Source organism: Lycorma delicatula, chromosome 1, assembly GCF_047948215.1.
Source record: "Lycorma delicatula isolate Av1 chromosome 1, ASM4794821v1, whole genome shotgun sequence".
NCBI lineage: Eukaryota > Metazoa > Arthropoda > Insecta > Hemiptera > Fulgoridae > Lycorma > Lycorma delicatula.
The window spans coordinates 271,058,929-271,086,124 of NC_134455.1; the positions used below are offsets into that span (position 1 = coordinate 271,058,929).

At 32.8% G+C, this 27,196-nt stretch overlaps 1 protein-coding gene across 2 annotated transcripts in view; it reads right to left on the bottom strand.

Moving 5' to 3' along the window:
• Positions 1-9,214: 9,214 nt before the first annotated feature.
• The window catches only part of LOC142331573 (rRNA N(6)-adenosine-methyltransferase ZCCHC4), a 61,580-nt gene continuing 43,598 nt past the window's right edge, over positions 9,215-27,196 (bottom strand). For both annotated transcript variants that reach the window (XM_075377582.1, XM_075377574.1), the window contains 3 exons: positions 18,869-19,023; positions 16,532-16,648; positions 9,215-9,380 (listed from right to left, as the gene is read on the bottom strand). In XM_075377582.1, coding sequence (XP_075233697.1) covers positions 9,270-9,380; positions 16,532-16,648; positions 18,869-19,023 — 383 coding nt within the window. In that variant the 3' untranslated portion in view covers positions 9,215-9,269. The remainder of the gene's footprint in view (positions 9,381-16,531; positions 16,649-18,868; positions 19,024-27,196) is intronic.

Below are 27,196 nucleotides of genomic sequence, written 5' to 3' on the forward strand. Positions count from 1 at the left end.
TCACAGTGATTGGCGGCATAAAACCCCTTGATATTTTGGCTACGGAACGTAGTCAGCGGTATATTTCCAAGAAAGGAGGCCTTCTAACATCAGGGCGTATGGGGGAAATTGAAGACCAAGGTTTTGACTCTTGGCAAGCTAGGTGGAACGATTCTTCTACTGGTCGATACACTGATGGTATTTTCCAAATGTTAGGAGTTGCAAGCGATTTGCTGGGTTTCCTCCAATCGGCATATTACTACATTTCTTTCGGGACCTGGTGCTTTTAGGGATAGTTTGGCTAGGTTTAGTTTGGTTGACTACGGCTTGTGTACGGACTGTAGGGTCGATGACACGGTGGACCATGTCCTGTATGTCTGTTCCCCGTACGAATCTGAGCGTACCAGAGTTGTTAGGGAACTTGAGAGAGTAAACGCCTTCATTGATCTGCGAGTCTACTGGAGAACTCGCAGAGATTGGACAATTGTGGCTGGCTTCCTTCGATTCCTCGCCCTGCGCAGGACGGCCGAAGGGATTTAGGAACCTGGGTAGCTAGGGACCGCCTGGGCAGTTGATTGGCCGAAGGTAGGCGCTTTGGCGGCGAGCCACGGTTAGTTAGATCTGAAGTGATTATAAATTGTATAAGCTGTCGGCGGAACGGCGACTGCACTGCCGAGAGCATGGGTTACCATGCAGCCGTGACGTATAGCGGCATCTCGACGATGGTTTATGAGGTGAATATCATGCGGGACTCAGCGATGGAGCTGGGTGGGAGTAGGAGGTCTGTCCGCCTCTCCCTTGTAGACCAGACCGGAGTCCATAATTTAACCTAAGTCTGGGATATGAAATAAAGTTGAGTTCAGTAAAGGAATTTAGGGCTAAATTTCGTTGTTGCGATCAAATTTTTGGTGGTATGTTGTGTTTAATTTGGCCTCGAATTACGAGACATTCATGGAATTGGCTCAATGCAAATAGAACTACGCGCGGGATTCGTGCTTCCGCGAACTCGGTTAGCTAGTTCAGAGGGATACGATGTAGGACATTCAAGATATCCGGACGAGGCCGGACATCAACATAAGATGATTTTCAGCCCAGAGAAAACCACAGATGTTGCTTAAGAGCCGATTGACTGCTTCCCGACGAATCCGGGTTCGAATGGCTGGTCTCCACATTCCGTACTTTACGGCTCAAAAATACCTGGGTCTTATCCTTGATGAGAATTTTTGGTTCAAGGAACATCAACGGTATGTTGCAAAAAAGGCCGCTGATGCTTTTTACGGAATCCATAGAGTCATTCGTCCCTATTGAGGGTTGAATTACCGTAACATGCGTATCCTTTACAAGGGTGTCAGCGAAGCTATTATACTGTATGCTGCGCCTGTCTGGGCTCACCGCATGACTTTTAGGTATTGCGCGGACATTTTGTGGGCCCAGCGACTCCTCTTGCTGGATGTTATAATACAATCTCGCAGGAGGCAGTCTGTATTATAGTCGAGAGTAAAAACAATAAATAACTTGGCTAATGAGCGTAAGGAACACTACATTTCCAAGGTAAATAACCTATTGACGTCAGAATGAAAGCAGGAGATTGAAGACCAGGGCCTTGCGTCTTGGGAGGTCAGGTGGGACGAATCTCGCATAGGTTGGTACACGCATAGTATATTTCCTATAGTGTCTGATTTACGTGCGATTGGATGGGTCTTCCCCAGTCGGTATATCACACAGTTTCTCTCAAGCCATGGTGCCTTTCGGGCGAGTTTGGCTAGGTTTCGTTCGGTGGATTCGAGTCAATGCTCGGATTGCGGGACTTATGATACAGTGGACCACGTCCTTTACGTCTGTCCCGATATGAGGTCGAACGTTCACGAGCTGTTAGGGAACTTGAGAGAATACATTTCTTTCTGGATCTCCGTGTTAACTGGATTATCCGCGAGGTATGGTCTATAGTGGCCGATTTTCTTCGCGCCCTTGCGGTGTGTAGGTCTGCAAAGGGATTTTAATCGAGGTACTCGATCGTGGTAGGGTTCCGGCTTAGGCATTAGATTGGTTAGTTAATTAGATTGGTATGTTAACCCGTGCGTCCGGGTCGTGGTTTATTCCGCCGGTGGCGGTCCTGATCATGAGTTGGTAATGTCACGCGAGACACAATGATAACCGGGTTGTGGTGCAGGGTTTGTTCCCGGTTCCGGCTCAGAACGGAATGAGGGTGCGTTCCCCTTGTTAGGTGGCCTAAATTGATCGACTTATTTGGGTGTAGGTTTGAATTTCTATGTTGCGTAAGACATAATTTTGAATGGTATGAGTGTAGCACTGATTTATCTTTAAACTCGTTCGTTTTTCGAGGCATTCACAGTTACGAACGGTGTTACCAAATCTGTACTAGGCGCAGGGTTCGCGCTTCCGCTGTTTCGGTCAGTTAGTTTGAGGGAATCAAGTTAAGTTGAATGTGAAGATGTCCATTTGAGGCCTATGTGAAGGCGAAATTTGATATGTATTTTACTGATGCAAATGTCTGCTAAGGCATTTACATCGGTGGCATCCCAACCGAGGCCTGGATGATGACTGAGATGTAATCAGTCAGGGGGCCTAAAGACGACCTCCGGTAAAGCTCCTCAGGGCTTGGAACGGAGTGTGGGATGTGGCGACCGGTAACGCCACAAGGTCTTTCTCCTTGGTTGGGATGCTGTAATTAATATGCGAGGCCGTAATGTTGTACGCTATGCCCATCTGGGCTCATCGTTTACAAATCTAATATTATAGGGACATTTTATTGTTAGCCCAGTGTCTTCTATTGTTAGCTGTTATCGGAGGTTACAGAACCTGTCTCGAAGAGGCAGTCTCTCTGATCACCGACGTAAAAGCCATTGACATTTTAATTACGGAATGTAGCAAGCGGTGTGTTTCTAAGTAGGGGGGAGGGGGGCTTCTTACTTCTAGGCACATGCGTGAAATCAAAGACCAAGGTTTTGACTCTTGGCAAGTTAGGTGGAATGATTCTTCTACTGGTCGATACATGCATGGTATATTTCCAAATATTAGGAATCCGCAAGCAATTAGGTGGGTTTCCCCCAATCGGTATAGGTTTATTCAGGAATAGTTTGGCTAGGCTTGGTTTGACTGATTCGGGCTTGTGCCTGGACTGTAGAGTGAATAACACTGCGGACCATGTCCTTTATGTTTGTCTCCAGTATGAGGCTGAACGTACCAGAGTTGTTAGGGAGTTCGAGACAGTTAATTCCTTTCTTGATCTGCGAGACATCTGGAAGACTCGCAGAGAATGAACTATTGTGGCTGGCTTCCCCTGGTTCCTCGCCCTGAGCAGAACGGCCGAAGGGGTATATTAGAGTAGCACCTCAGGTTGCTAGGGACTGCCTGGGCAGTTGATTGGCCAGAGGTAGGTGTGTTAGGATTGAGCAACGGTTAGTTGGTAAAAGTAATGGTGATTATTGTTAGAGTTAGCTGTTGGCAGAACGATGACTGCACTCCTATGGTATGGGTAACCATGCAGCCGTGAAATGTAGCAGCACCTGGATGATAGTAGTAAGTGAAAGTAAATGTCACACGAGACTCTGTGATGGAGCTGAGTGGGAGTAGGAGGTCTGTCCGCCTCTTCCTGATAGACCAGACCACAGTCCATAATGAAACCAATTAACTGAAGTTGAGTTCACTAAGGGAACTAGTTATAAATTTTGTTGTGAACAACATTTTTGGTGGTATGTTATTCATTTGCCTCGAATTTGAGACATTTACACACAAATTGGCTCTATAAAATGTACAGCTAGGCACGGGGTTTGTGCTTCCACGAATTCGGTTAACTAGTTCAGAGGGCAACGATGTAGGACAATCAAGATGTCTGGATAAAACCTGCAGTGTAGGCAAATGCTGAGTTTATAAAACACTTATGTAAATGTCTACCGAGGTATTTACATTACTGGCATCCCAACGAGGCCTGGCTTATTACTATGAGATATAAAAAGTTAGAGGGTGAAAAACAACTCCCGTTAAAGCCTACCAGTGATAGGAACAGGGGTGGTAGTGTGGCGACCAGAAGCATCACAAGACGAGTGTCTTCCCCCTGAGGGGATGGGATGCTGCCATTAATAAATATATTATAGTATATTGTAATGATATATTAATTATTTATGTATATGTTATATTGACTTGCATTGTTCATGTACATGTAATTGTTGTAAAGTATGAAGAGGAATTACAAAAATCTGAGGCTGATAGGAAAATTCTAACTTTGTATTTCGAACAAAAAAAAAATTCATAAGATGCAGCAATTCCTTACCATATAAGAAAATCATTGTTGCTGATTGTATTTGAAGATATTAAGTGTAATATATTTAGTATAAAACAAATATTTAGAAAAGAAAAATAATACAACATTCAGTTACTGTAACCAATATAGTTCAGTTGAGTCCAGAACTTGCCAGCAGAAATAAATCTGATTAGCTACTTCTTTCTTGTCTAACCAGTTCCAACTCACATCATCCTGCCAATGAAAGTGATGCTGCTGCCAGTCAACTCTTAATATAGTTTCTGATATATCTATGAATTGAGTGTAGCACCCCACACTCCATGTGAAATTCAATCCTATCTTTGGAGGAAGAACCAAGGATCTTCCTGTCCGACAGATAATCATGCATCAGGCTCTTCAAGTAAGTTAAGTTCCACTTAACACTGTTGAACGCATTCTGGACATCAAAAAAGACTAATGTTTAAGAGGAGTGCATCAAAACATTTTCCCAATGTGTTTAATAAACACAGCGGTCTATAATCTGCTGGATCCATGTCAACTCTACCAGGTTTCTTCAGCAAGACAAACCTGGCACACTTCCACTCAGCCGGGATAAACTGCTGCTGACATGGTTGACTGCTTGCAACACTGTCATTGGGTCAACTTCTAATATAGCCTTCACTGCTTCTACTGGAATCCCGTCTGGTCCAGGGCTTTGCGTCAGTCTGCACACATTGTGGTGAGGAAGGTTACAAGCATGATGACTGTCACGCTTGTAACCTTCTCTGCAGATGGAAAGCCGAGGGGCTTTCTGTGGCTCCATCCTGCGTTAACTGTAAAAGGTTGTGCAAAGAGTGCAGACACTCTGTCAACAGTAAGGACTGTGGCTGTTATTTATGTGCGGCAGAATTGTACTTCAATTCCCTGAATAATTAGGACTCCTTTGAATGCTTGATGTCTGTATGTGATCTTAGGTGAATAGGTGTTGTGAGTCTCGGGGTTGCTTTTTGCAGCGCACATCTATAGTAGGGTGATCTACCAGGTCATCCCAACCCTGTAACGGGAAGACACCCACCTTGTGACGTTACTGGTCGCCACACCACACTCTTCACTCACACTCTAGAGTGCAAGGGATTTAGGGAGTGAGATTGATTATATCTCACAGCCAGGCCTCGGTCGGGATGCCACCGATACAAATCCCTCGGCAGACATTTGCATCAGTAAAATGCAAATCAAATTTTGCCTTCACGTAGGCCTCAAAAGGACATCTTCACAACCAACCTAACATGATTCCCTCAAACTAACTGACAGTGAATCCCGTGCCTAGTCCGGATTTGACAGCAGCGTTCGTGACTGTGAATGCCTCAGAAAACGAACGAGTTTAAAGTTAAATCAATGCTACACTTATATCAATCAAAATTATGTCTTACGCAACATAGAGATTCAGACAGGAATGGTGTTCAAAACTACAACCAGCGTATCTAGAGCGACAAGAATGGTAGCTTCCAAAGTAGCCATCAACAAAAATTTTTCCTAAACATATGGGCACGTATTTTTAATGACTATATCTTTTGGATCTTGTCATTCTACCAAATCGATTAAATGGAGTAAATTATCTTGCTCGTTTAAGCAAAAATCTTCCTCAGTTTTTGGAAGACCTATCTCTACAATTAAGAGGAAATATGTGGTTTCACCACGACAGAGTTTCCTGCATGAAAAATGGATAGGCCACGGAGGGCCAATGCCCTGGCTTGCTCGATCACCTGACTTAAACCCTTTTGATTTCTACCTGTGGGGCCATTTGAAACATAATATTGTGTATTCAACTCATCATTCAGGATCTTCAACAAAGGATCCAAAATTAATTTCAAGAAATTAGAAATACTTCTGAAATTTTTGAACGGTTAAAATAATCTCTCAGAAAAAGACTGGAAACTTGTGTAATTAATAATGGTGGACACTGAACATGTCTGTTAACTTCTAACAATCGTTAACTGTTTTAAGTATAGATAATGTTCTACAATAATTAACGTAGTATTATCACAGGTAGTTGTTTATTTTTTTAATTTTTAGGTCTATTATTGTTAAAAAATTATTACTTAATTTGATACTAATTTACAATACTAGAATTAACAATAAATAAAAACAATTAATATTAAACAAATAATAATTAATTTGCTTAATATTATAGAAAATAACTTAAGTTTTGATAAAACTAATATTTACGGATATAACGGATTGAAAAATAAACATGGCCGCCATTTTATAACTAGCAAAGGTATTTAATTCCTGATTTTTTGCTAATTTTTCAAAAGAATATCTTTCACATGATGTATTTTTTCACACCTTTAAGCCCTTTTTTTAAGTTTATCAGCAACCTTTATAAAATCATATCGTGCTGCTCTTATGCCTATAGATTCTGTTAAAAGGGCTTCATCCTTGAACATTCCATTCACTTTTTATTTGTCATCAAATAATTCGGTTGAATAAAGGATAATTTAACTTATTGAAATGATAAGATACTTCTTGGTCTCTCATGTCCACGTAAAAATAATCTGTTCCAATTTCCTATGAAAAAGGTTCTGTATTCATGAAAAAGATATTCATTTTATAGTCATATTTTTGTTTCATAACTTATAGTGAAAGTCGCACATAGTGAACGTCTTTCTGAGGTAGAGTTTAAACTAATCCACACAAATTGGTTTGTTTAATGTGTACAATCTGTAGCAGATTGTACGGATACAAGTTTTTTTTTAATGTATTTTATGTTGGGAAAATTAGGCATTGTGATAATTTTATGTAACTTGATAACTCTCATCGTTTTGATTTTAAAGTACATATGATTTTCTGATATTTTCCATAAACATGACAGAAACTGAAGTGTCCAGTTCAGATTGTTCAAAAAGTAAAAACTATTTTCTGTATTCATGGAATATTATACAGCTTATTTGAAGTAAATAAAATAAATTGTCAGCCCTAGTGGGCTGGCAACACATTTTTTATAATTGGGGATTCCTTGACTGATTAGCATGCTGACAACATATATTTGTCAGGAATTCTGCTGGTGTAACCAAGAATCTATTTAGCACATAATCTACAAGTGACATGCTGTGATTAGCATGTGGTAAGGGGTCACTGACTTCCATGACGTGGTGCTAACAGTTACTGTAAAATAGTACGTAAAAGACAGCACTTAGCATGTAATTTCCTTGTCAAGATCAAGGTTGCTAACAGAACCATTCACTTGCATTTACTATTATAAAAATTTAAATCTCAAAAAAAAAGAGGCAATTTACAAGCCTATGTTAGAAGTCGATAAAAAAATGGACATTACATATATGTATATTTATAATTATAATATATATTATATAGTATATTTATAATTAATATATATATATATTTTTTTTTTTTAATTAAGATTTCCTTTTACAGTTTTGTTGCATAAAAAGTCTTACATTCTACTGTAGATTATGTACAAGACTTATATTAAAATATTCAATTCAATACTCATAGGTAAATATCCAGGAAAATTTAAGACTAGTTTGGTAAATTTCACCTAAACTGTAAATTTGTATCAAATTAGCTTGCAACAGTTCTTTTGGATGTTCTTAAAATTAATGCAAGACATTTCTCTTGCATTACATGAAATTTCATTAGAAGTCTCTCTCCAATTACAATAAAGAAGTGTTACTTGTTGCAATAAAAAAATATTATATAAGTTCATAATTAATTTTATAGTAACAGAAATCAGTTATTTTATTAGCTAAAAAGTTTAATTCTTACCACAACTATGCTAATCTATCTTCTTTGAAATTTACAGTAATTAATCTAATCAATAATAAGATTGGCATAATTATAGAATTAAATGTCTAGCTACTAGAATTATTGTAACTTACTTTTTACAATTCCTAACAAATACTGCTCATTTTTACAACATAAATGGAAACATGATATTTCAGCTAAAAGATTCAATTCTTTTTTTGCAGAAATTAAATTTATTTAAATGTAAGTTTTATTTTTCATTTTATTTATATAAATTGTTAACCTATACTCATAATCTTACTCTCATTTTACTGTTATTTTCTTCATTATAAACTTAAGTCATTCCTTTCTTTAAGAAATAATCAGGTAGTCCATTTTTCATCTTATAGTAATAAAAAAAAGGAATAGCTGTCACATCCAGTGACAGCTATTCCTTTAGCTCGAGACAGCTCGATGTGAGCCTACTATAAGTAAATAAATAAAGTTTATATTAAAATCACAACAGAATTGTTTGAAAAACCAAGAAAAACTTGAATCAAACAAAACATAATGCAAATTTTGGAACAGTATCTTATTGTTAATATTAATTCAACGGATAAATAATATCATATATAAATAAACTTGAGGCATAACAACTCTCTTATATTTTCCAAAAATATTACTAATTATAGTTTTACAGAACCTTCACTTAAAATGAATATGTCACCATCCTTGCCCTGCTGCCATTATTATATTATAAAAGAGTACCAATAATACCAAACCAATTCTGTTACTTTTAGCAGGTTATCAGGGGTACTTTTAATTCAATTTGATCTGGATAAGCACGATTGTATAGCACTTAATTTATTTATTATAGAACATTAATTCTGCAAAAACTAAGATTTATAGAATATTATTACACACCTCAGATAGAAATATATTATATCACATGATACTAAAAATTCAGGGATGGAGCCTTTATTTAAAAGATTCTACTCCATCACAAGTAAAGAAAGTGGAGCAACTTCATGTCTAAGCACTGATACTACAAGGTGGTGATGTGGGCTAGCACCACACCAATCTCCTTCCCAATGATATGGGTGAGCACGGGAGATAGATCTTGCATAGGTAACAAACCTCCACTAGAATCAGCTGAATTCAAGCCTTTAACCATTAAATTAGCCTCCAATGCCAAGATAACTTTAATACTTAAAACATAATATAAATGATACAATTAAATGAATCCAAAAGACATTGTAATAACTTGCATTTATTTTAGCTATGTAGTCTATTAACATTTTTTTTCTGATCATTTGGATATGTTCAGGTTGCAAACTTTATTCTTATTAATCTTTTTACTAGGATGAGCCTGCATTTTTTCAATAGACTTTCTTTTATTATTCTGTTCATTAGAACTGATCTGTAATGAAATAATACAAAATTATTAAGCAGTTATAAAGTCATTGTTATTGCAAGTGTTTATTAAAAAAAATTCAATTAATTACAAAATACTATCGATTAACATTAACAGTAAGAGCACTTAACAATATATGAAGTTCTTTTAAGGTGTTACTTAGGCAGAGATAATAATAATAGCAGAAATTAAAATTAGTTAATTAAGACAGAAATGTCATTTCAATGAAATATTTTATTCATCATAATTAGTAAATGACATAGTAAAATGTTAAAAAACAAGAGACAATTTAATGCAAACTGTAATTGAAAAAGTATCACTAAAAATAAAAAGCTATGTTAATTGTTATTAAAATAAATTAGAAAAAAAAATTATGCTCTAAAAGCCATTGACAAAAAATTTTACTAATACTAAATACTCATCAGTAGATGATAAATAAAAGTATCTGTAAAAAGTAAATAAAGTAAAAAATAAAAACATAAAATAATAAACAATATTAGCTAAAAAAAAAAACACAAACAAATACCTGTTGTCATTCTAGGTATCCCTATAGAAAGCATAAATTTAGTTTTGAAACATCTGAACTATTAAAACCTTCAAAACAGATTTTTGTGTGTTTTTACTTTTATTTTTTTTCTTATTCTTATTCTAAATCCTGGATGAAAGTACTTGTTTTATAGTGTTACATAAGTACAGTTTACTGTCAGTTAATAGTGTTTATTATATCTTTAAGAAAGACCCTAATTAGTCTCAGTGTCAGCCGTTGAGTACCACATAATAATTTAAATTATTATATATGTATATATATTATAATTATATGTATATTACATTATATAAATTACATGTATATATATTACATACATAATATGTACATATTATATATAATATTATACTAACATTAGTAATATTATAATATTAGTATGTAATATTCTTAATAATATTAAATAGGGATCTCATTGATTTTAAAATATCTATTTATATATGTAGTATTTTTTAAGGCATTACAGTTTTTGGAAGTTAAAAATACAGCAGTAATAAATTCGACACAAAAGGTAAATAATATAAAAAATATAAATTCATTAGTGTTAAAAATCTGTTTGTAATTAAATTATTAATAAATAATACAAACCAGCAAAACCAAATTATTCCAGTTTTTCTTGCTTAAACTATTATTTAACATGTTTGCTGCAGTACCAGTTACTTATGTCCTGTTAGAGCATTTATGGTGAAGCATCCTAGTCTCAATTTCATTTGTCTTCTCTGCGGCAGGTGTATTTTTCATCTATCCTCCTCATTTATTTTTTTATGACATACTAAGTAATTCTAGATTAAATTTTTGTGTCAGAAGGATTAAATTTGCATTGAACATGGGTGACCAGTACTGAACCATTTGAATATAAAATTCACAATTACAGATTTAAGTGTCAGTAATGCACCAGTGGAAATGCTAATACTAGATAATGAGAACTCATAATGCATGAAAATTACATGCATTAAAAACATAATGTATCAAACATGTTAAGTAAAAATAGGTGATTATGACATTATCTTAAAAATCACTTTTGTGTTAGTGTTGGAGTTAAGTAAGAAAACTTACATATCATTTGTTTTGGAGAATAGTGTGATTATTAATTATTCAAAAATACTTGAAAAATAAAACTAAACTTTAAAACATAATATTTTATCAATAACAAAAAAACACAGTTTCAATAACCTTCAAAACCAAAATTGTATGAAAAACAAGTAAAATTCCTGAACAACAACAATATTACAGGTAATGTGCACACATTCTGCAAAGACTGCTGAAATAAACAAATAGCAAGCAGGCACTCCAGTGGTGTAGAATGCACAAGAAACAGGTCCAAACTAAGCACTTTAAAAGTCATTCAGGATAAAGTTATGAAGCAAACTATAGTCATTCATCCAAAGAAGGCTGGTGATAAAACTGCCATTTTAGAAATTTTTCATCTGGTGGCAGCAATATTTAAGTACTCCAGAAAATCGCATCCCACCACCACATCAGAAAGACTGATATAATTCCTAATTACAAAAAAACCTTCATACAACATAAAAAATGTAAGTAGGAAATATCACTCAATACCTTTTGTAGGCTAGTTTAAGAATAATTATAGTAAAGATAGATAATCAATGGATTTTTTAACAAACTTAAAATTTTTGATATCTTTCCAATTATTTAATGTTTTTAATTTTCATTAACAACCTACTTACCATATGGACAGTACACTATTTTCAACAAGATTAGAGCATTTTAAGATAATTTTTAGATTTACAAGCGCATTTTAGTATAAAATTGTAATACAAGCCTGCACAAAATTCCTTTAATCATTAGACAAGTAAATTTATTAACTAAACTTGTTAGTTAAGTAAATTCATTCAATGAATTTTATGTACCCAGAATGTTTATAAAAACCACTTCAAGAATTTAGGGGATGGTCCCCCCATTGAAATAAAGAAAAAAAATGCCAACATATGTACAGAAACGCTTACTTTACAGGCTATACACTATTTTATACTTTTTACATAAAAATTTATTTTTCAGGATTGTTTAATTGTACAGAGCTGAAATTTTATGTTCTGCTAGGATACCTAAGGGTTTACTTATATAAAATAATGAACCTGATTTCTCAATCCACTCCAAAAGGGTGGCCATGTAAACTTTATTTAAAAGTTATATTATTACAAAAAATGTTAAGTGTTTTATGACAAAGAAATATACTAATATAATATAAAGAAATAGTAATAATATAGTGTAGACAGCGCCGAGTGAACTGCCAGGAGCTGTATGAAACATCAGGAGCCGAGTGAATTGTCAGGAGCTGTGTGAATGGTACGGAATTGCACCTGAACATAGGTGTGAGTACACAATGTCTTTCTAAGCGAATTGGAGTTTTGCATTCGATAATTTGTAGAACACTTAAACAAAACAAGTTTTATCCTTATCAATCAGTAGTTCAACATCTACATCCAGGAGATGGTCCATTTCACTTGGAGTTCTGCAACTGGCGGAATAAAAATTGACCGCTCTACAAGTATGTTTTGTTTACAAATGAGGCAAATTCATACGAGATGGCATCAACAACTTACTTACACAATGAGCAAACATGGGCAAAAGTAAATCCTCATCATCTATCTGTAATGTTCATATTACTCAGCTACTTAAACGCTGAGTTCTACTGCAATTTCTTCAAGACCGTCATAGCTGCTTGAAGCTACTTCTCCAGCACTGAAATGCAAAATATACTTCCAGCACAATGGCACACCTCCCCCTTCTTTTATGTTGTTTCCACTCACTTAAATCATAATTTCCCTGAGAAATGGATTGGTCGTGAAGGTCCACATTCCTGGCCATCAAGATTGCCTGATCTAACATCTTTAGATTTTTGTGTCTGGGGAAGCATGAAAAATATTGTATACAAAACAAAAATACATTCTCATGAGGGGTTAATTGTCTGCGTTTGGATGTGGCTGAGCAACTTAAGAACAATCCTGAAGAACTAAAAAAAGGAGCAAAACACACAAGCGTGCCAAGAAATGTGTTGGAAAAGGCAGGCTCATTTTAAACATTTATTATTAACTGGGACGTATGATACACTTTGGTCTAGTGTTCTGTTTTTAAATAAAATTTATATTTTTCTAACTTTTCGTTGTTATATTCATTCAACTCCTTAAAAAGTTTTGTTCAGAATTAAATTCTCTACAAGTTTGGTTTAAAAGTTTTAAACCCATTTAACAAAGTTATTGTACATCAAACAAAAAAAAACTGGGTTTTTTGCACCAATTTATTGTTTTTCATGCCAAATTTCTCAAAAACTACTGAAGATATGGTTCTGGGACCTCTTTTATTCGATTTTCAGGTCAAAAGCCATAACATATCACTAATTATTTCCCTTAATATCCTAAAAATTCCAGTACAACCTCATTTCACTGGGGTAGCTGAAATCCGACAGAAATATTTCACTAACCATAACTCACAAATGAAGCATTTTAGAACATATGTTTATACAAACTTTTTCCATTATTTTCACGACTAGAACAGGTTTTGAAAGTCCTGGGAAAACTTTGTGATATACCAGAATATTGTTTATTAGCAAGTTACTTGCAAAATATTTAGATCTGCTTACTGCTCCCTTTGCGAAATTAAACCATACTAAAATTCAAAGGGTACAAATTGAGGGGTAAATTTGGTGCTCTCTTATGGTTTTTGATCTAAGTAAATGAATAAAAGCAGTCTCAGACCTCATCTCACTTATGTTTTAAGAGAAAGAGGGTAAAACATGAAAAAGTTTTGTCAGGAAATACACTTTTTAGGATTTGAATAAAATAAATTTCTTAATTTACCAATAAACAAATAAAAATTTCTAGTTAATTATGTAGAGAATTTAATTTTGAGAAATTTGATGTAAATAATATCTCTTAAAATTAAACACAAATTTGAGAAGTTCAACTTTAATTAGAAACAAAATATAAACTGGTTCGGAAAAGTGATATGATTTTAAACAGAACAATTTACAAAAATGTTAAAGATTATATAATAAACTCAACCATCTAAAACATATTCAACATTTTTATTTTCTTATATGTTTGCAATAACAGCTGACCAACAATTAAGTTTAGTATCTAGCATTTGAATATTCATTTGAGCGGTGTTTATTTATGGTCAGTCATTTACAAAGGTGACACATAAATTTGTTTTCATTTGGAGAATTGATGGACATGTTAATTTATTGTAAAGTAAATAAGAATGGATTGGTTATTATGCATGAATACCAGGAAAAGTATCCAGATCAAACAGTAACAGACTGTAAATCTTTGAGGCTTCAGATAGGTAAGTTTGAGAAACAGGTATGCTTAAACTACAACAATTTGATGCTGGTTGTGAAAGTTTTATGAACAAGCAACACTGAAGAAACAATATTGAATGCGGTACAATTATCTACCACCTCAAGTACCAGAAGGTTGTCACATCACTCTCATGTATCACAATCAAGTGTGATAAACGTTATGCAAGCAACAATTATTTACTTAGAGCCATTCTGTACAACATGTGTACAAGTTATTACCACCTGATCCTAATACAATAGATGAAATTCTGTTAATTAGAAAATTTGAACATCATCCCAATTTCCTAGGTAATATTTTAATTACTGATGAATTCTTTTTCACAAGAAATGAGATTGTAATTTGTTGAAACACTCACACTTGGGCAAAAGAAAATCTGAATGAGACTGCTACAAATCATTTCCAACATACGTTTTCATTTAATGTGTGATGGTGGTCTTGGTGATAATTTCATAGGCCCTTTTTTCTTACAACTAAGGCTCAATGGAGAAAGTGTTTCATTTTTTGCAAATAAATCTGATGGAACTCCTGGAAGATATTCAACTTGCAGATAGAGTGTAGATGTGGTTTATCAATGATGGCGCACCTGCTTCATTACTGTCGTGATGTGGTGAATCATTTAAATAGCACATTTAGTAAGCAATGAATTGGTCAAAACAAACTAGTAAAACGGCCATTTCGATCTCACGCCAAAGGACTTTTTCGTTTGGGACTGGATGAAGTCATTAGTATATTTCACTCGCATTGGCACTTAAGATGAATTGAGGTATAGTATAATAGAAGTTGGAAGTACTATTAGGAATAATAATAATAATGCTATTAGATGTGCCCGGCTAGAATGGATTCACTGAGCTGAACTATGCATTGACTGTTCAATGCTGCTATTCTGTAATGGCAGCCACATGGAGTAAATGCTTTGAAGAAATATTTGCAGCTTTTCAAGTAACCAGTTTGATATTTAATAATTTTTTGAAAAAAAAAAAACAAAAAGTATGTGTTGTGTTTTCAACCCCTCTTGCTGACGGGTGCTGAAACTTAGCAATGGCTAGGATGCCCACAGCAAACTATGGTCATCAGAGCATCATGCTACTCTACATCACTAGCTGCTCCTTCGAGCACAGTAAGTAGCATCTTAGACCAGTCTACACTCATACTTGACCCAAGGTGGTCGTGTCTGTATGGACTCTCTCAATTCTTGTTCATATGAACATTATTTTAAGTTCTACTTAGCTTATGTTCGCTATCTTTAAAGTTTTGTTATAAGTTGCAAGTGTTATGTTACAAAATTATTTTAAACCCCAAGATGGCATACAATGAAATAATCCTTCAATAATCAACAAGGTGTTGTCTTCATTCAACACCTATGAACATATACAGTCCACCCTTACTCTAAAATTTACTGCAACACTGTTGACCAACGACATCCTGTTGACGTTGCAACAATATGCAATTTTTATTTTAAATCTATGTTTTATTAATTTTTTTCTGTTTGTTTTCATTTACATTATGTTGTTCAAACATTGAAAAAAAAAATTTTCTGTTTTAAATCGTATCACTTTTCCAATCTAGTTGTGCGTTTTGCTTCTAATTAAAGTTGAAATTTCAAGTTTGTATTGAATTTTAAAATATGTTATTTACATCAATTTTCTCAGATTTAAATTCTCCACAAATTTATCTAGAAATTTTTGTTTGTTTATTGGTAAATTAACAAAGTTATCGTATTCCAATTCTAAAAAAGTACATTTTACAAAAAAGGTTTTTTGTATTTTACTTTTTTCTTCTTATAACCTAAGTGAGTTAGAGGTCTGGGACCACTTTTAATCAATAAGGAAGAACCAAATTTACCCCTAGATTTGTTCCCCAAGAATTTTAGAATGGTTTATTTCACAGAGGAGCAGAAAGTTGGGCTAAATGTTTTGTGAGTCAAAACTCACTAACGAACTGTTCTCTGTCCTATGTTTATACAATTTTTTTCCTTATTTTTGGCTACAGAATAATCTCCAAAGAGATTGCCGTACAATTTGGAATCTCTCTGTATATATACATATATATATATATAGGCCTATTATTATCACATACAACTCCCTTCAGTGAAGGTAGTACATTGCATTCTCCAACTGTGGTCCAATTAGATGCATTCCTACTACATCGAAAGGCACTAACACTGACAGGACTTCAGTAGACGTACTGAAGAGGAATCGTGCCAGTAGAAATATATACCACAAAATACTAAATTATGTGTGACTTCAAAATAAAAATCATAAAAATTTATGTAGGAGTTGAAATTTATACAATACCTTCCAAATATCACAAGGATGTTTTTGTAGAGCACAACGACCACATTTATGACAGTGAAACCAGTAGCTCTTCACACATCGAAAACAGATATCACAATGGTTATATGGTTGGCCATTCTAAAATTAATAAATATGATATTAATTATTGATTATAAGATAAATCCTTGAATAACATTCTACAACAAAGAATTAATATTATGACAATGAAAATTATGCATGTCTACATGTAACACTAAATTAAAAGTAATCTATCGGTAACCATTTCATAGGGTTAGTAGAAACAGAATTTCTACTTCTTCATGTTTATATCACAAATTTAATTAATTTTTTTTATGATGATCAGGATGAACATCATTTGTTGTTTGAAATAACAAGTTTACTGTATTTGAGAAGTTCATTAAGAAGAAACATCAAAGAATACAACAAGAATGTACACTGAAGCTGTTGCAGCTAATTTGAACAGATTCAAAATTCTTTACTAGTATCTCGAAGCATGTAATACAGTCAAATCCAGCTTTGAACGATTAAATAAAAATAAGCTAAGCCATGTCTTCTTAGAACAGTTTCATTTGTATAAATATATATATATATATTTTTTTTTAATTTCACATAATAAAAAATAAATAAATAAAAACTTCACATTTGAAAAGAAATTTGTAATAAAAGTCTGGAATGTTGTACCTAATGCAACTATTTTATGGACAATTTTCTTTTTTTATCTGGTGTACTTAAATAACGGTAATAATTATAGTCAATAACGTTGACTGTAGATTACAAATTTGAAGAGATTTAAAAATAATATGTTCATAAATAAAACAATTTTACCTTTACACTTGATGTTTTAGTACTTACAAGTTTTAATTTTGTAATACTATATTTAAGTTTTCTTTATCTTGGGTTTTACATACTATTGCCATTAGCAATAAAATTTATATAATTTATAAAAAATATGGTATATAACCATATTATATTTTATAAAATATTATATTATTTCATTCACGTTGAAATTCATTCAATTGGTAAAAAGAAAAATCTTTTTTACCAATTTTGTAAAATCTATGAATAAGTTCAACTTTATAATTTATTCATACAATCCTTTTCTTTACATAATACACAGTCAAAAACAATAAAAAAAATTTACTTTTAATATTACCAGTGTAATTAAAATAAATGTATTTCTATTAAAAAAACTGTAAAAATTAAATTAAGAAAAATTATAATCACGATTCTCAGAACAAAAGTATGTAAAATTATTATTCAAATATAAATAACTTGGATACTTATTAGCTAACAATCTAATAGATTTAAAAAATTTAACATTTTATTAAAATAAAAATCTGACATGGACACTACATGACTTCCTGGTATTAAATTACATATACACATTTTTTTAAAGTGAAAAGTACATAAAATTTTATTTCATTAATAACGTCTGATATTTTTTCATTAATTTTATTTTATTGTCATTATTGAATTATTATTTATCGTACATTTTTTTTTTACAATCTGAGGTTAATGATTACTATAAATCAATATATTTAAATTAAAAAAAAAGTGAACCAATGTGAACCAATGGACCCTTCTAGGATCCAAATATTTCATTAGTTAAAATTTTATTTGGCTATAACTCTGGAGCCAATGAAAATAAGTACCACTTATGATATATCGTTGAAAAGCTCTCAACTTGGACTTAAGAAAAAGCCCAAAATCCAAAAAAAATTGGATTTTGGACTTTTTTGAATACTTGTTTCAGTCGATTGAAATCAAAAGGGGAGGCGCACAACTAGATGTTACAACATTTCTAAATCCAAAATTTCAACATCCTACAGCTAATCGTTTTTAAGTCATGCGAGATACAGACGTCACACCAAAGCTAGTCAAAATGGATTCAGAGATGGTCAAAATGTAAATTTCTGTTGAAATCTGAAATTTTTTGCGATCACAATACTTCCTTTTTACTTCATACAAGGAAGTAAAAAACACAGGTTAAAAGTCACTCTCAAATATTGTAAACTTTACTTATGTCAAAAAATGTATTTCATCTACATATTCAATCATAGAGTGTAATCTATTTTTAAGGGTCCTGCAAACAGAACCAAATTCATTCCTTTATCAGTTCTTATTGCAAAGTCAATATAAAATGATTTTGAGATTTTGAGACAAAAAAATCTTTGTGTCAAAATCTGGATAATGAAGTCATGAATCTGCTTATAAAGTCACACATTAAATAGATTAACATCCATTTAAACAGCACAGGGCATTGAACATAATAAAATTTTTACAATACCATACATTTAACATTTTTCAAACTAACTTAAAATGAGTAATTTTCCTTACCTTTGAAGGGCATATACCACACTTAAAGCAGTGCTTATTGAATCTAGAGACCCAACGGTTGCAGTCATGACAAAAATGGTAACCTTCTTCAATAGGAAAAACAAATTTGGAAGCATCTAAATTTGTAAATATTCTTACAACTGATGTTTTACTACCTTAAAAAACAGTAAAAAATGTATTCAGTTACAACACACAGTTCTTTGACAATTTCACACATAAAAAGATAGGAAATGCTTAACAAAGTTAGTTTAACAAGAGTAGTAACAGTAGTTGATGTTAAAAATAAAAAAGTGCTAATTATTTTTTATTTTAATAATTTAAAAATAAAATTTCTTATAATGAAGCCTTAAACATCTACACTTGTAGTCTATTAGAGTACGGAGACCCCCAATAAAGATAGGTTTGTGTTTGAGCTAAGATTTCTTCAAAAAAAAAAAAAAAAATTATACACTACAAATTAAAACATCATCACCGTCTACAATTATTTCTGCAAAAAATGAACCCTTTGTTTGATTACTGTTAACATGGAAAGAAAAGGTAATGTTTCTAGTAGTTTCTTGATGTCAACCTTGAACATCTGGGAAAATACTGAAAAAAGTGTTTATGTGGATTTACAAAACAGAACCAGTATAAAAACTTACATGGAATAAAGAATTACAAGAATATAGTTCAACTGAATTTTGGTATACAATCAAAATGGAAGAATTCTTAACAATGTAACATCTAAGGGAATGAAGTGAGATACATGTACCTGAAAATTTTATACAGGAATAAGATCTAATATTCCTCATTGAAATTTTATGCTTACAATTTATAATGTAGCTGCAAAATAATTTTAGAAGATTATTTATTAAAACTAAAGGGCAAGAGCTTATTAATCAATATGTTATAATCAAACTTGCTAAAAGCCTTATACAGTTATGTGAAGACATCAAATTGCTACCAGAATCTAAAATGAGGATACTTTACTAATAAATTTCATTAAACTCAGTGCATTCAATTTTCCAGACATACAAACACTTGTTCACATTCACTTGTCTGTTGTTGAACATGACAGTACAAGTACCTACTCTACAAACATGTTGAAAAACCTGTAAAATCGAGATGAGTATGGAGATTGGTCTATAGATGTTAACAACTCATGAGGTGGTATCAAAACGTTCCCGCACTAGTTGTCCAGCACAGAGTTATGCGAGCAACAAGCCTAACCTCTAAACTTTGTAACATTGTATGCTAAGTGACTCTGTTGTGTTTACATCTGAAGTTGTTAAATTGGTGTTTTTATGATTATGTGTGTTGTGTGTATGTGTGTGATAGTCCGTGATTATACCATGGATTTGGTTGGAGTTGTGCTTTGCATACATCTCACAGTTTAATTAGACCTTGTAACTCTGCCTTAAGACTCATTATGATAAGAATAAATAATACAGAATAACTTAAAAGTAACATTAAGGACTAATGAATACAATAAGAATACATAGGAACATAATAATATCAAGATTAAATGAATGATGGGAATAAATAGTAAACATGAGCTTATTTGTCAATTCCTTACTGCTGTTGGCATTAGAATGGCAGGTTGTTGTTGATTTTATGTAATTGAAACTGTGCAACCAGTTGTTATGAGGGAATAAAAACTATATGTAAAATACCTACTTGAGTACAAACTGAAATTATCTAATCAAACTAGTCTTTATGCAAAACTTAATTTAACTGTACACGAAAAAATATTTATTCCGGAAATGATTAATGAGTACAGTTTAGTATGTATTAATAAGATAGAAATAACTGAAACACATGAAATTAACTTAACTCATGTAATTAACAAATAAACTACTTAATACAAAAATATTTTTGTTATTATAAAGTCTACGTGGTGATGACAGGTACTTCGCATCTAAACTGAACTCCTTGCGTTCACCTAATGGTCTGTGCTTTGCTCTAGTGTAGCGCATGTGAACTACACTGTCTAAAGAGTTAGGGAGTTGTTGGAAAACCCGGTCTTCTGATTAAACTCATTTCCCTTAACAGTCCATTGTGTGATTCAAGTTCATCCAATCCTTAAATACAGGAGTCCTTGTAAATATTATTTCCAATGGTAATTTGAGACCTTAAGAAATAGTTTCTATTAAAAATAATTGAAAATACAGTCAATTCAGCTATTACAGTCAGCATTACTATATAATCTTTCTTTTTTTTTTCAATTAGTCACAGAGTCGCAAAATAAAATTTCATTTACCCAATCCTCTAATTCCATTTTTTTTTCAAATGCAACGTCTTTTAGTTTATAAACAACAGAGCAACTGTAGTTTCCCATTTGTAGTCTGGCACTGCTGGCTAGACCATATTTTACACCATTACTGGCTGGTCAGTGCTCTGCTCATCGTTCAATTTTTTCTCTTCCGTAGTTTGATTATTGTCAATTTTACGCAAATAAGTATTTTTTTATTGCTTGTTATTACTAATTAATAATATAAAATTAATTTTCTGTAATATACTATTTAATAATTATTACTTACGTAAATGATGTATTTAGTTCGGGTTGCTTCTGGAGATTTCAGATACACTTATTATCACCATATTTGCGAATGCATGTAATTTATTCCTAAACTTATTTTATTTATTATACAAAAAAAATACAATATAAGTTTCCAGTTTGAAAATGAAAAGATAATAGTCTACATGTTATAAATTGTAAGAAAAATTGTTTTTATAATACCAATAACAAAACAAATCAATGAATGATTTTTGTTACATTTTTGAAAAAATGTATCCCATATAGCTAAAATAGTTCAATTATTAAAAATAGAGTTAACAAGCTAATTATTGCTTTTGGTGCCTAGTCCCTTCTTTTTATTGTATTTTATGCAGACTAACTGTACGATCCATACAAATAGCAGAATGACATTTTACAAACCTACCTTCTGTTTTCCTGTTTTTTTTTTTACATGGGCAATAAGAGCATTTCTGCCAATCTTCTTCAGTCACTGCTGTAGGTAGTTCTTCCTCCTCTGGCAAATTAGCTTGTCTTTGTACTTGCATTTTTAGAACTGGATCAAAATTTTTTATTGAAATTCATGTTATTAGAAAAGCTTTTGTTAATTCTTTAGATAGAATTTTTATGAATTCTTGTCTTGAAATTAGTTTCTGTATATTACTTCTAAAAATTATTTGATTATTTATTGTCACAACGTTTAGAAGAGAAAAAACACGGTAAGTGACCATCTGCAGCTTATGGTTAATGTACTAACCATTCATCCACAACATCTCCTTTTGTATGATTGTTAAAAATGATCATCTCTGGCTTTAAATCTTTATTTTGAGGGTCTATAGCATCATTGTAATGCATGGTGGTGGTTATGTAAAAGCACATTTTTGTTCTTTTTTGGCATATATGTTACCAGAAGGTAATCATTCTCTCATATAATCATTCTGCTAGATAAATATTTGTAGGTTACTATTTAATGCAAAGTATCATTTGAAAAAATAGTCACCATGCATCAAGCGGTGTTTTTGCATCTTTTGCTATGCTTTTTATGCCAGGTAAATGTGTAAACAGATTATGTGATCGAATTTGCAGATTTTCTGGTAGACAATGCAAGTTCCATTTTGTAGTTCTGTCTTTACCTAGTACATACATAACTTGAGTGACTGTGTCTTCATGATCAGAAGATACTGATACTTCTGAGTCTGTATTGTGATTGCTTTTTTCCAGATGATCAATCTCGCTTTCATCATTCAAATTAAACTCTTCATCAGTTTCATTTAACCACATAGCAATTTTTTCTATGCTTGTGAACATCTTAAGAACAATAAAATTGCAAATAATAAAATGAAAGAAACAACTTACAATGATTTACTTTAACACAAATGGATAAATTTTATAAATAGAACACTAACACAAAACAAAAATAATATCTACACTAATAAAATAAAATACGATACGTTTCACTAATAACAATAAGTATGTAAAACAATATATAAAATCTATAAATAAATAAACTTGTGTAAAACATAAGAAAATATTGAACGCATAAATATACACTTGAAGAAACTGAATCTTTCCATAATACAACTACTAACTACTGAGTGCTGCGCTCACCAATATGACACTGAACAAACAAATTCTGAAAAATCAACAAAAAATATGATAATACGGGAGCATTCAATAATTAAAGAGACAAACTGATGTAGAAATGAAACAGTTAGTAGGAGTAGATTTGTACTTTCATGACTTTAGGTTGGCATCACTGGGATGAGCTGACAGATAAAAATTGTTTTGTTTATAACCTTAATATTGCATTTAACGATGGCGTATCCGCTTGAAGTTTCCATATTACTTGAACAACATTCAGTAATCCGTTTTTTGCTTTATGAAGGTGAAAAACTGGCTAAAATCTTTTCTCGAATGATTGAATGATCGAACCTAAGTGACTGATGAGCAACGTAATGGCTGGCCTGTTGAAGTATCAACTCCGCTTGAAACCCACATTGATGACATTATTCATGAAGACTGATGTATTATAGTTGACCATATAGCAAAAACAGTTGTAGTAAGTGTTGGCACAGTTCATAACATTGTCAGTAACAAGCTCAAGTACAGCAAAGCAAGTGCAAAGTAGGTCCCGAAAGACTTAACGCAATAACACAAGGAAACAAGACTCAAAGTGTGTACAGACTTGAAAGAACGCTATGTAAGGGAAGATGACCATTTTCTAAGCAAGATTTTAAAATGTGATGAAACTTGGGTTCACCATTTTGAACCAGAGTCCAAAAGACAAAGCATGGAATGGAAGCACACCAGCTTATCTGTCTGAAAGAAATTCAGAACACAAACATCAGCAGGAAAAGTCATGTTGACCATCTTTTGGCATGCCCAAGGTATTGTCTTTTGTTATTATTTGGAAAATCAGCAAACAATAAACTTTTTCTACTACCAGACATGCTGATGAAAAAAGTAAAGCTAGCAATGAGAGAAAAACATCGCGGATCTCAATGAAAAGGGCATGATATTGCTACATGACAGTGGTTGCCCTCACACCGCCCAGCTGATCCAAGAAACCATTGGAAAAATGTGTTGGGAGATACTACCACATTCTCCCTACAGTCCAGATTTGGCTCCCTCGAATTTTCATTTGTTTAGTCTACTCAAGGAGGCATTACATGGAAGAAAGTTCATTAACAATGAGGAGGTCAAAAAATTTGTGATAAAGTGGCTGAAACAACAAGACAAAAAGACTTCTTTGCATCAGGTATAAAAAAAACTAGTTCATCATTGGGACAAGTGTATTAATATTGGTGGGGATTATGTTGAGAAGTAGTAAAAGTCTCATTTTGTAAAAGTACACAGTTTTTTTTCTACATCAATTTGTCTCTAATTATTGAATGTCCCTCCTATAAGCAATAATGATGACTACATCTCTAAATGTCCAGTACAAAAGGGAATGTTGAAAATAGTCTCCTCCAACATCAATACAACACTGCAAATATTTCAACTTGGTTTCAAACACTTTAACCAGCTGATGTACTGGAATACCTCATACGCTGTTATTGCAGTTTTTAGTTTGTCAATTGTGTGTGGTCTTTGCTGTACATTGCTTGTTTCGTGCCCTCCATAGAAAGTAATCTGGGGGAATAGGATGATTCATGCAGGCCACAAACCCCATAAAATGATTTGTTTACCAAAGACATGTTGTAACAACATCATTGACCTGTTAGCAGTAGCGCCATCTTGTTGAAACCAGCTGTGATTGATTTACAATTCTGTTAAATAACTAATGAAGTTTTTTAAAACAGCACAATAACGATCACTACTAAAGAAGTTTGTTAAAACAACACAATAACAATCAGTATTAACTGTATTTTCAAAAATAAATTGGATCCACAATGAGTGTTCTACTCACACTAACTCAGACTCCAATTTTTGCTTTGTATAAAGATTGTTCATGCAATTCATGAGGGTTAGTTGTCGACCATAGTTGTGTATTTTGTTAATTAATATACCCTCCCAGATGAAAACACAACTCATTTGTAAAAAAATGTAATGTCAAGGATACTTACAGAAGTTTAGACAACAAAACATTTACACCATTGACAATAATTAATAATCTTATGGCATGATCTCTCTCTTTTTCCTGTTTAGCCTAAACGGTAACTACCGTTTAGATAATACTTCAGAGGATGAATGAGGATGATATGTATGAGTGTAAATGAAGTGTAGTCTTGTAAATTCTCAGTTCGACTATTCCTGAGATGTGTGGTTAATTGAAACCCAACCACCAAAGAACACGAATATCCATGATCTAGTATTCAAAACCGTGTAAAAATAACTGGCTTTACTTGGACTTGAAAGCTGGAACTCTCGGCTTCCAAATCAGCTGATTTGGGAAGACGCGTTCACCACTAGACCAACCCAGTGGGTTTATGGCATGATCTGTAGATTTCAGTTCTTTCTTACAGATTTATGTAGGGTAGCAAGTCTGATATCTTGTTGCTATGCTAACTTACACATTGACTTTAATGAACTTTCAGCCATAGCAACCGAAATATCATGCAGCTTCTGTTTGTTTAGTTTAGGTGGTCTTCCACTTCAAACAGCATCTTCAGCAGAGCTTGTTACCCAAAAAAATTTTTTGATAAGAGTTAGAAGTGCATTGTGGTGAGGACAGGAATGATTAGAAACTTATCAGAAAACTTGTGCTTCACTATTACAATACTTATCACCATCATGAAATACATGTTCCAACGAGAAAAAATGCGTTTCTTTACCGAAAGAACTATTACATTTCTCACAACTATTGTTTCCAATAAAAATAAATAACACAAAACGAAACACGTTCAATCACAACTCTGCAACTGATGTCTTGGGTTTATTATTAAAGCAATGGCCAATGAACCCACAGAACAACCAATCTAATGCCAAAAGAACACAATACGGCATATCCACATAATTCTAAAGTATATGCACAGGGACTTTCTATTCGCACTATATTAGTGAATTTTCTTATCCCCCTCCCCGTAGAAAAAAAACATTTTTAGTTGAAAAGAGGTCGAAAAAACAATTTTTTGTCCTGAATAACAACAGACAGAATAATATTAAAAAAATGGTTTGTTTGTAGTAATAATACAAACCCCTGAAAAGCATTTACAGTGTTGACGGTATCCCTCAAAAAACAGTTGTTTGCTCTGAATCCGCAAAAATTTATACACAAAGAACCTTAATACTATTCTCAAACTTCTTACTTCTTTAAAATACAACTCTGCTTCAATCCCAGAAAAAAAATTTAATCAATTAAATCATGCAAAGACTTGAAAAAAATTATAAAAATTCACTAGCCACAGGGCTGTTTCAATTACAAAATAATGTTATTCTAAATAGATATTGCTCTTAACAATTAAGTAGCATGCTTAAAAAATATAAATCTTCTATTTCAGTAGTTTAGAATTTTAGAATTCATGATCTTCATTTATATACAATAAAAATCTTTTACTTTCACAAAAGAAAAAATCCAATAAAGCAACTGGTTAAAAAAGTATTGGCAACCATGACATTTTATGGTTCTAATGATTACACACAACAGAATAGTCTGTATTAGGGTTCTTACCCCCAAAGAAGAAAAACAATAATGTTGGCTAATCTATAAGACAATAAGAAAAGGCAGTTTTCGACAGATGAACATAGAAAACACAGCCCAGTGGCGAGTGAATTTTTTTTCAAACTTTTGCACAACTTTAATTTTCTTTTTTTTTGAGTCATTTCACTGGTTTGATGCAGCTCTCCAAGATTCCTTATCTGGTGCCAGTCGATTCATTTCAGTACACCCACTATATCCTACATCCCTAACAATTTGTTTTACATATTCCAAACGTTACCTGCTTGCACAATTTGACCCACCTACCTGTCACTATTCCAGGATGCTTTAATATGTGATCTATAAGTCAGTTTCTTCATTTAACTGTATATTTCCAAATGCTTCTTTCTTCATCAATTTGCCGCAACCCATATTCATTTGTCACTTTATCCACCCATCTGATTTTTAAAATTCTCCTATAGCAACACATTTCAAAAGCTTCTAATCTTTTATTCTCAGGTACTCCAATCGTCCCAAGTTTCACTTCCATATAAAGCTGCACTCCAAACATACTTTAAAAATGCTTTCCTGATGTTTAAATTAATTTTTGATGTAAGCAAATTATATTTTTGACTGAAAGCTGGTTTTGCCTGTGATATTTGGCATTTTATATCACTCCTGCTTCAACCATCTTTAGAAATTCTACTTCCCAAATAACAAAATTCTTCTATCTCCGTAATCTTTTGTCTTCCTATTT